This window comes from Cyprinodon variegatus, unplaced genomic scaffold (genome assembly GCF_000732505.1).
Source record: "Cyprinodon variegatus isolate N-32 unplaced genomic scaffold, C_variegatus-1.0 Scaffold120, whole genome shotgun sequence".
Classification (NCBI taxonomy): domain Eukaryota; kingdom Metazoa; phylum Chordata; class Actinopteri; order Cyprinodontiformes; family Cyprinodontidae; genus Cyprinodon; species Cyprinodon variegatus.
Window position 1 is genome coordinate 661,109 of NW_015150573.1, and position 11,209 is coordinate 672,317.

The window sequence follows — 11,209 nt, forward strand, 5'->3', positions numbered from 1 at the left end:
TCCTCTTAATATGGGATAAAACTTGTATTAATCAATCAATCAATTCATATGATCAATCATTTTTAGATGGATTCAATAATCAGTAACTTGCATTCCTACTCAAGTGATAGCTGTCTAATATTCAATGTTAACAGCTAAATATGAGCATTAGAAAGGTCTATAAGGGAACAGCTACTTTTTTACACATTAAAGATACGTCCTAAAGAACATCTAAAAGGCAAACAGATGGAATAAATTAAATTCTCTCCCACTAGATGGAGACAGATGACTTTAAATAGCTGTGTAATGTTAGGTAATTGTGATTTTCTATGGGGGGGCACAATAACCACATTACACAATGACATCCTGTGGCTGCTATCCCTGCAACATCGTCCTGAGCACGCCGAGCTTTATGTGGCGTTTCATTCATAGTCTTTCTGGTAGGATTTCATTCTGTGTTCTTAATCTCAGAGAACAAGATGATTTTCAGTTAGAGGCAGGCTGCTGATGATGCCAATTTTTATGATGGCATACCGAAATGGACAACAATGGGATGCAGACATTTCCAGACTATTCCTGGATGATGCAGACTGACTGAAAATGTAAACAAGACGCAGGCGCACATGTGCACATCCTCCAGAGGCCTCGGCTGCTGAGCGTCCTTGACATTTCCATCCGCGATCATTACCGGCCAACGAATGTTTACCGGAAGAGATGGGAGGAGGGGGTTGATGGGGAGGGCTAGCTAGAGCAGTCAGTTAAATTTGAGGGCATTTAATGATGAGTTGCCATCATAAGTCTAATTGGGTTTGAGGAGCGCTGGTCCAGAGGGAATCCAAAGATAGGTCTGGTCCTTATCTAAACTAAAGCTGCCAGGCTAAATGCATTGGCGCCGAGGGGGGAAAAAGATGGATGAACCAACAACAGATTGAAATTGCAGAACATATGTCTTTGTAATTCCCACATTCCCGGTAGCAGTGGTATCCCAGCTACATAAAAATACTGATTACTGCTTTAGGGGGGAAAAAAAAAAAAACAGCTGACAAAATTTACAACCAATGAAGTTAATTATGGCTATGTGACACGTTTCAGGGGTCTGTCTCAGTAGTTAAAACTGTTTGGAGAGAATTTGCCCTAAAAAAATGTTCGGGGGGGAAATTCAAGCAGCCAAGACTAATTATGTAGACAAGAGAACAGCTGTATTGACTTTGTCTTAGTTACAGCGCACCAACTCCCACATCTGATGCAAATATACAAGCTCAACAGCTCTGCTTAAAAAGAGATCAACAAACTAAACAGACTGGCTAAACTGGGGCAACATCCCTGGAAAATATCCCTCATTCCAGCACGCCCCCATCTCAGAGAGTTTCTAAATATAGCAAATATTCACATTTAAGTATTCCCTATACGACCCCTGTTTTATTGATGACATATGCATTATTTAGGTAAGTATTAGACATATTGGTTTATGTGATGGGAAAACATGAAACGGAAGCATCCTGACAAACTCGACAATCTATGTAAAAAGCAGGGCATGCTTAAACGAGGGGAGAGGATCCTGGTTTGCCCAAAAGCTGTGTTGATTACAATTCCAAGAGGTCCCACGAGGGAGATTAACACATGAGCATACATTATCCCTCCCTCTCCTCCTTTTAAAACTGCACAGAGAAGAAGAGGAGGAGATGAGATGAGAGGAGGCTACGCACAAAGGCAAAATTTAGAAATGAGCGAAGGAACTAGCAGCAGCGTTTCAAAGTTTTGTGACAAGGAACTGATCTCTGAAGCATCTTGCAAAACAAGCAACAAACAACCACGTCTTTGATTTTGAGTCAATTTAACGGGTCAATTTAATTTTTATGAGAGAGACCAACGACTAAGCAAAGCCTAATTGTTAAACAGAACAGAATTAAAGGTGTTGAACCCCTTTTAACCTCCGTTGCAACCAAACGCTGTAACCCTAATTAGTAGCTGTCTTCCACCTTTGTGTACTGAAATCTCTGTATGAAACCTGGCTATTCTGTGAGGACCTCAGAGGTTTGCTGACTACTTTTAAGTCAAAAACTAAAGCGTTTTATTCTAATAAAGCTACAGTCACAGTGGGCTGGGTTATCTCTGTAATTGCAGTATCACAATGAGCTGCTGGAGGACATACTGACCACTTCCCCTTACCCTACTACTTGTCTTACTACTCTCCAATTATGCACAATTTGCAGCTATTTTACAGCTATTAACTTTAAGGTCGGTCTCAGTTTTTATTTTCTTAACAGAAGTTGTGTCTGGACTGGTGTTTCTGTTTAGCAGTGGGACGGCCTTTGGTTACTATTGCCATTACTGGCATTTATTCTGTGTTTCCCCAAAAAACCTAAAGTAGCCCAAAGCTACTTCCAGGACCAGACTGCTCTTAAAAAAAGACAGTCTGCAATCTCTATCTCTCTGAGATACAGGAATAACTTCCAGACGTGGTAAACCACAACACCCAACAGAGGACACACCTAGCCTCCCAGCTAGGAATCCGGCATACAACCCACAGAGAATACAGCCTGGGTCAGACCGAACTGTGCTGGACGTAGGAAACTCCCCACAATGGCGAAAGATAGGGAAAGCATTTCCAGCTAAGCAATTTGGATTCTAATGATTTCTGATCCTTTCATGATTTTTACTGTCAAGAAAGGCAAGCCTGCTGACGTTATAGCGACCGCATGGTAGCCAACCCAATGCTAACATGCTATATTGCTGTTTCTCTTTACAGTAAAGAGAAACTTTGCCTTAGCAAGGGTTTAAATTAGTAGCCTCGTGAGACCATCCTGATCTCGCGAGCTTTCAAGGTTTCACTCGCAGATCACTCTGGAGAATCTCCGTTGAAGAAAATTTGGAGCCGTTCACCAAACGAACGTCAGTTCAGTCTAAAGAACATGGCAGCTTCAGCCGATGAAACTAACGTTAGCGTGGCTATCGAGCAAGTTTTATCGGAATTACAGAGTATTTCTTCACTGAAAGAAGAGCAAAACACTGCTCTGGAGGCTTTTCTCAGAGGAAAAGATGTTTTTGCTCTTCTCCCGACTGTTTTCGGCAACAGTAGCCTGGCTGTTAGTACGTCATATGCTTCGTTGATCTGATTGGTTTATTGGTTTATTTGGCCCGTCTATCACCAACATAGGCCAATCAGCTAACCATTATTTTCGCCCCTTCCCAAAATTAGTTCAACGGAAGGTTTCCAGATGGATATGCGGAGCAAATCCATCTGGCGGAGTCAGGTTATTAAATTAGACCTGCACTGGTCAATTGAGAAAGTTCATAATCAATTTCCCTGGTTCCAGAGCAGCCCAATGTCCAAGAATAAAATAGTAAAACTAGCCATTAATAAGTATGAAAATTAAACAAACTAGATAAATGTGCAAATTTAATGAATGTAAATAAGTATGCAAGGTAAATGTAGGAGTCTATATTTTACAGCAGTTGAATATCAAAATGGGGCATTTTGAGAATTTTTTGAAGAACCGTGGTGAGTCTTGAAGTAATGGCAATTTACCACAGAAAATTAACCAGGTGTTTTAGTCTGTCTCTGTGCACGATTTCCTGTCCGGTGCGATTTGCTCTGCTCTGTGCCTTCTTGCTGCGTTGAGCTTCAGTATCCGGCATAAATATAAAACTCGTTCAACATCAGACACTGTGAAACTGACTCTGAATGAAGGCTTAATTTCCAGCCGAAGACGTCGCTAACGTATCGATCTCATAATGGATGTTGATTCAGTCATTGGAAACTGACTGACTGTACCGGCGGGGTCAAATCAACTTTGGTTAGATGTTCCCTTGCTGTCTGAGTAGCTTACTGGGCTGAAATATTTTTTTATAGAAATGCAGTTTTTTGTCACCATCATCAAGAACTTAAACTGCTCCCCACCTATTTTAGTAGCTCGATGGTCTAATTCCAGGGACTGACGGACTTACGAGGATGTGTGGCAGTTACCATAGCTACAGTGCTTGTTGATGATGACTTACAATGATTAAAATATATAAAACACCTTACAGGTTAGTGGGAGCCCAAGATCATTGTCCTACAGTCAGTTTAAGTGTTATCTATTTTAGTTTATATCACTATCTAGGCCACAACTTTGGCGTCGCAATGGTAGTTACTAAATGTACACGAGACAACAGGTGATGCTGTGATGGGTGATCAGTATTTGGCTTCCAGAATCCTAACCGATGCATGTCCAGTTTAAACACCAATATATCAATGTTTCTTAATATGCTCATTGCATTTCATTGCTACAAGATGACCAAGATCCGCTCATTTCTGCTAACTACTAGAGTCATTGTTTCACCAGACCTGGCTATGGAAGCTATAGGGTCCCTTTCCTTAATTATTTCCTCAGGAACAAATGACAGGAGGGGAATTTAATTCAATAAAGAAAAAAACGTTATTAATCTCAAAAGGGATTATCAATACGTTCAGGAAATTTAGTAAAAAAATAGCCCTGTATTTCCGTTTTAACACTCTTTAGGTCTCTCAAATGAATAACACAACTGAAGGAATGTTATTGTGATGAAATTGCTTTCCTACACAGAAAATGTAGGGAAAAATATTTACCGTACACCACGCATCACCCCAAACATATCACCCCAATTTTAAAACATGGCGGTGGCAGCATCAATGAAAGGTAATGAAAAATGTGTTTGTTAGTTGTTGTTTTTTTTAAACCTGGAAGTGATTAGAGTTGATGCAAAGGTGGAGGAACAAAATACAAGGAAATCCAGGGACAATGGTTCATGGTCTAACAGAGGAGAAACACTGAACATGTAGCCAGAACTACAGAGGAATAATTGCTTGGACCAGACTAATGTCTTTATGAGTTAGCCAACAGTCTAGACCTAAATTCAGTTAAAAATGTGTACCAAGACTTAGAATTGGTAAATGGACTGTACTTATATAGCGCCTTTATTCAAGTCAGGAGACTTGACCAAAGCGCTTTACACTACATTCATTCACCCATTCACGCACACACTCACGGTGGCAAGCTACATTGTAGCCACAGCTGCTCTGGGGCTCACAGACGTACACTGGCGCCACCAGGCCCTCTGACCACCATCAGAAGACAATGCAGGTGAAGTGTCTTGCCCAAGGACACAACAACACAGAAAGTCGGAGTTGGGGCTTGAATCGTCAATCATTCAATTTCAGGACAAACTCCTACATCCAATGCTACTGTCGCATTGTCTGACAAGATACGCCAGTCTGACTGAGCCTGACCTACTAGTAAGGAATCAGTCAAAAATACTCTAGTTGTGCAAAGCTAATGGAGACACCCCCAAATATAAGCATCTGTAGGCACATAAACATGGTTCTACAAGGTATTGACGATAACATTATTTGTGGTTGTAACCGTCAGCCAAAATTTTGTAATGCATTATCTCATAAAAAATTGTTTTATGAGATTTCTAGAGTAAATAATAACAAATCTAATGTTAGATCCTTAAGCAGTACGGTAATTAACAGCAAAAACTGGTTTTAAACAGTACAGGAAGCCATCACCAGATTGTTTCTTACCCGCTGTCTGAGGTCAGTGACTCTCCCAAGGAGTGGGTATCAGTTTGGCCCCGGTTCTCGCCCTCCTGTTTCGGCTGGCTCCCCTCCCTGGGTTCATTGTTGTTGCTGGGACAGCCGGCGACGTATACCTGGGGCTGCCTTGTCCCGCCGCTGTTCCCCATGGCCACTGCAGGCCCCCTTTCGTATCCGTTCACTGTTCTGTGACCCGACCTGTTCTCCAAGATTTCATGATGTTTGTTGTAGGATGGCGGCGACGACGAAGGCGGTGGACGGGATGAGGATGTGGGGACTGGCGTAGGGGTGGAGGAGGCGGCATGTCTGGGCAGTTTGTATCCATGTGAGATGAGGAGGTCCTCCACGCTGTACATGGTGGCATTTGTTTTTGCTGGTGCTCGTGTTCCCCCCCCACCCCCTTCTCTGCCTTTAAGTCGCTTGTCAAGGTGCCTCTGCTTCTTCCCTACACACACTGGCAGGATTACCGGCACTGCTGCACAGCAGAGGCCATCACTGGAAAAAAAAAGACAGGCAGAAAAGAGGATAGCATGAACGCACTAGAAGAAAGACAGCTGAAAAAAAGGTGATGGTAAAACCATTATCCTCGCCATCCGTGTCCAAGTTTTGTCAAGACCTTTATGGAAATTCGATACAACGGGAAAAAGAAGGCACCACAACATGAGCCCCCCCCCCCCACCGCCATTTCATTCCTTCACTCCTGTTCTTTACCTTTGCTCCACTTCTGTGAGGCACAGAGGAAGATCTGCAGGTTAAAAAAAAAACTGCATATACTCCAAAGCAGCATCATCTGTTGAAAGAGCAGGAGTACCGCTGCGTTAAAACAGGGCCACTGTTTGCACTGAGCTCCCAACAGAACTCCAGCTGGTAGCAGTATTCCCAAGTCCATGTTTTGCATCACCAAAACTGCTGGAGGACAGTGCGCCTCTGTGTTCACCTCAACATCTCAAGTGTGTCAGCAAGAGCTGTGCTCGACTCTCGGCACAAAGTCGAGCTTGTTCAAAGCGCTGCCCCTTGTCGCTGATCCTGTTTGTGAGGTTCATGGACAGAAAATAACTGTGTAGTTGCAGTGAGGACGGTGTCCTGTTTGAGACCTTAGGGTCTCAGTTTTGCCTTTTGCAGATGATATGGTTCTTTAAGGGTATTCTAGCAATGACCTATAGCTTGAACTAAAGCATTTTCCAGAACAATTGAGGTAGTGGGAGATCCTGGATCTCGTTTTGTTTACAAGTGATGAGATGATGGGCACGGTAGACAAAAATATGGACCAACGAGTTTGAAGGCTTACTCTCAGTTTAGACATAACCCTTTCCCACAGGCCAAAGAACCCACTTAAACCTAGGAACAAGCGGCTTTAGCGGCAGTGGGAACAGCTCATTGACTTGTGTCTAACCGGGTCAAACGAATCGGCAAGTGACCCGCTTTAAAATCACCTAAATTACGTGATACCATTGAGCGAAACATATGGAGGTCAACACCCCGTGCCAGTCGCGTCTGATCTAACAAACAAAAAAACTCTGTCTACATTTGATAGACATGGCACAGCCCTGGTGGAGAGGGATTCGGAAAGATAAAAGAGCGAAACAATACAGCCCACTGACTATGCCCTGGCTTCTTTACATGTTGCTCTCCACTGTTTACTTCCCTGATTTCTGTCGCACCAGTGACATCAACAAAACACGCGTTAACCCTTTATTTTCAGTGGGAAAGAAGCTTTAGATGATAAAGGAGAATATGGAGGATTTTCCCTGCCAAAAACCAAGAGCAGGACTTCCTCTACTTGCACTCAAAACTTGTAATGCTCACATTCAAGACTTCCTCTTTCTCTCAGATGTATTATTTTCCCCATCAATTATTTATTTCTGCCCTCAGATCTAATGCTTCTAGCACAGATATTTTCTCCTCTCGTCTACCTCCGTCGTCTTGCGCAAACCGGTCTGTTCAAGTAAGAGATGCGCTCACAAACCCGCTGGCTCTGCTTGTGGATTGGCTTTTATTAAATCTCTCAGACTGGAGTCAGATCGTCGCCTAGCAACCTTTGCCGGCAATAGAACCACAGCCTCAGATAGGGCGCGCTTGTTATCCTATACTGAGTTTGTATGTTACTGCTTATTGATAGTAAAATTGTTTCTCAAATGTTTTCTGCTAACCCAGTTGTGTGCAACGGTCTTCGTTATGCCAGATATATGAACTCGTACAATATATGAACTCATACAATATATGAACTCATTGGAGTTAAACCATCTTTAGGCCTGAGGTGAACACAAAATTCCATCGTCACAGTATGCTAGTCAGGGCAGATGATAATTCTGCCTCCAACAGAAAATTTGTGACTTTTCAGTTATTGATTTTGGACTCACCCTTTTTAAATTTTCAGGTTTTTATTTTTCCTAACTTTTTTTGTTTTAAGCATATTAATATATCAGAATTTATATTGCAAAGCCATATAAATAGACTCGAGCGGACTGGTTTGTGCACGAGGAGAAGGAAACGAGAGGAGAAAATATCTGTGCAAGAAGCATTAAATCTGAGAGCACATAGAAAGATTTAATGGAGAAGAGAATATATTTGAGAGAAGGGGGAACTTTTGAATGTGATCATTACAAGTTTTTAGTGGAAGTAGAAGAAATCCTGCTATCAAATTGAAAATGTGTGCTTTTGGTTTTTGGCAAGAAAAATCTTGAATATAAGAATTTTTCATGTCTTCTGTCTTTCAGATGCCTTTGCATCCTCCAATATTGGCTAGGAGGGGAATGTCAGGGTTTTCAAATTTGAAGTTTGAATCCCCAGGACCGCATTTCCAATGAGCAAAAAAGGTACGGGTCAAGGATTTTCCACGGATCATAAAACAGCATAGACGTTAGTACTCCCACTTTCAGTAATTTACATATCAAGACAAGGTAATGATCTGATTCCTAATAGTAAACGGTAGTGATCCAAAACACATTCATTATTCATAGTACTACCACTAAAAAAAAAGATAGAAAAACACTAATTGTGACTAAATAGCTGGTAGAACCAGTCCCGCTGCCACTATTTGCATACTTGATATGAGGGATTTCTCCAAAATCAATGACATGGCATGAAGGAAGCCATCTATGTTAAGAAAAAAAAAACAACCTTAAACAGAGGGGGTGGACTCTCGTTTCAGCTTTCAAAAACCTACAAAGCAGCAACTGAGTTAATCCCTTCTCGCTGTCATCACAACCCCAGCCCCTGTACAGGTGGGCGGAGGACCCCGCCTATTCAGCCAGGCCAACAGTCCCATTTAACAACCCCCTACTCAGACCGTTATGGGGCATTGCAGGCTAACAAAAAAAACCAAACGACCCCCATGCCAAAGGGATAAATCACTTTGTTCCTTTTACTTTGCATGTTTTCAAAACAAAAACAGGGATCTGTTGGGCTACTGTATAAAACGTCAAACTCTTCAAACGCTCAAATCCTATTCCTGACATTTAGAATTAAAAAAGGTTTCTTGGTTGGGTAGCAAAATATCTTGAAACTTGGAAACAAAGTCCAGTGGATTTTCTTATTTTGAAATAATTCAATTCAAATTCAAAAATCCTTAATTAATCCCAAAGGAAAAATAAATGTTGCAGTAATCAATTTAACTTCATTGATTAAAAGCAAAAACTAAAACATTTCTATTATTTCAAGGGTTCCCAAACATTTCAACTCAGGAGCCCAAAAATAACAATAAAATAGACTACTGACCCATTAAAACTACATAGAGGATTTCATGCTATGGCACATATAAAGCAATAATATTGATTTTTAACTAAATTTATTTTTAATTAAATATAGTTATTTAATTTTCATTTTGAATGTATCTAATTTTGATTATTCAATGTGACATTTAAACTTTTAAATGTGTATTTTAAAATGTTATGTTATATTTAGTATGCAAATCATTTATTATATCAATAAATAAATCTATAAATGGTACATCTACTTATTTTACATCTACTTTCTTCCACAGAGCATTTATATTCATGTATTTTGATATATTCTGGCCCTCCATATACCTCAGGGATCACATCACATGACCCCTCCACTTGGTGTCTACAAATGAACCTACAGTAAAGGTATGAAAGGTATTAGAAACCAAATGCCTCCAAAAATGAGCATGGATATTAGCTTGAAGGACTAATACCTGATTGAATTAGGGATACCCAGTGTGCATCGTCTCGTGATGTAATGCCCTTGATGAAGTCATGCTTGATGCCTTGTCAGCGGCAAAGATGCTGCTTCAACCCACTCATTCATGCAAACAACCTGGCTGTCCTCAATAAGAAATGGCATAAAAGAAAAGCGCTTTGCGACTCGCTGCCAAAATCAAATGCCGTGCAGACGGTTTTAAAGCCAATCACACAGGGATTGTTAAAAGGCAGAGCCAAATCGCTTGTTCCCCCTCTATGAAAAAACAGACGGCTGACGCAGCCTCGACAAAATGTATTCAGCTGCAAACTGATTAGCATTTGTGTTGCTCTTTCACTGTTTATTTAGCCATCATAGTCTCATACAGGCAGAAAAAAAGAGGCGAACTGAGCTATAAAAAGCCATCCCAGAGGGCAGCATCACTGCCCTTCGCCTTCTTTCCCTTGTACCTGAACCCCGGGGACAGCCCACTAGGTGATTAGATGATTAACGGGATCCAGCAGCATGAAAACGCCGCTCTCTTTGTGCGTCTGGCTCTCTAATACGATTATCTTTTTTTTCTTTTTTTATTTAAAACCTTAAACCTGTTAGTTTTGGAGGATTGACTCTTGGCGCTTAGCCAGTTAATACTTTTGTTGAGTTTAACTCTTCCCGTTTGTGATTTGAGTAATCCCCTCAAGCAGAGGCCAGTTCGGAGTTTCCAAGGACCTTCTGTTAAAGCAATGTCAGTGTGAAGGAAAAATAGGGGAGGGGCGGTAATTAATTTCCTTATGGATGAGTGCACAGACATAGGATGCACAATATTTCCCTCATCATGATTTCCTGAACTTCAGCTGAACTTGGACTCAAAAACCAGGATGCCGGATTTCTCACATTATGCTGTGGAAATGCTGCAGAAAAAACAATAACGATGGTTCTAATGTGGGAAAAAATAAATGCCGGACTGAATTATTTCCTCAGTAAATGTATTTTTGATTACCTATTAACCAAAGGTATCGCAAAAGAAGCATCTCCTGATAGTTAAAAGCAAAGAATTTCCTTTTGACCCATTGTAAGACATACCTTTGATACTACTTAGGCTTCACTGGGGTGTGGAAGAGACTTAATTACACCATAAAAACAACATAACCAGGATGTTATTCTTTAATTATTTCGGCCTAGGAGTCCAAAAAATAACTAAAAAAGCTATTTAAGAGGAACCTTCAGAAATACCTTGAATTAGAGCGAATAGGGATACAGGATGTCGATAATATGGAGGATAAAAAGTGCCGAAATTAAATAAATAAATACAGCATTTAATAATTAATTAAATGTGGAATTAAATGAATAAATGTGTCATTAATTTAATAAAATACGTCTTTATTTTATTAAAAAATATATATAAAATTATTTCAGTGTGCATTTAATTATTTCATGGTCAAAAGTTAGGGGGCGGGGTTAACGCGAATCGAGTCTCTGTAATCGATTTGCTCCGCCTTAATGTGCAGGGTGACCAATCAGGTGTTAGATAAC

At 40.8% G+C, this 11,209-nt stretch overlaps 1 protein-coding gene across 2 annotated transcripts in view; it reads right to left on the bottom strand.

Moving 5' to 3' along the window:
- kiaa1462 (KIAA1462 ortholog) overlaps positions 1 to 11,209 on the bottom strand; it is a 47,645-nt gene that overhangs the window by 14,631 nt on the left and 21,805 nt on the right. For both annotated transcript variants that reach the window (XM_015375534.1, XM_015375533.1), the window contains exon 2: positions 5,525 to 6,031. In XM_015375534.1, coding sequence (XP_015231020.1) covers positions 5,525 to 5,892 — 368 coding nt within the window. In that variant the 5' untranslated portion in view covers positions 5,893 to 6,031. The remainder of the gene's footprint in view (positions 1 to 5,524; positions 6,032 to 11,209) is intronic.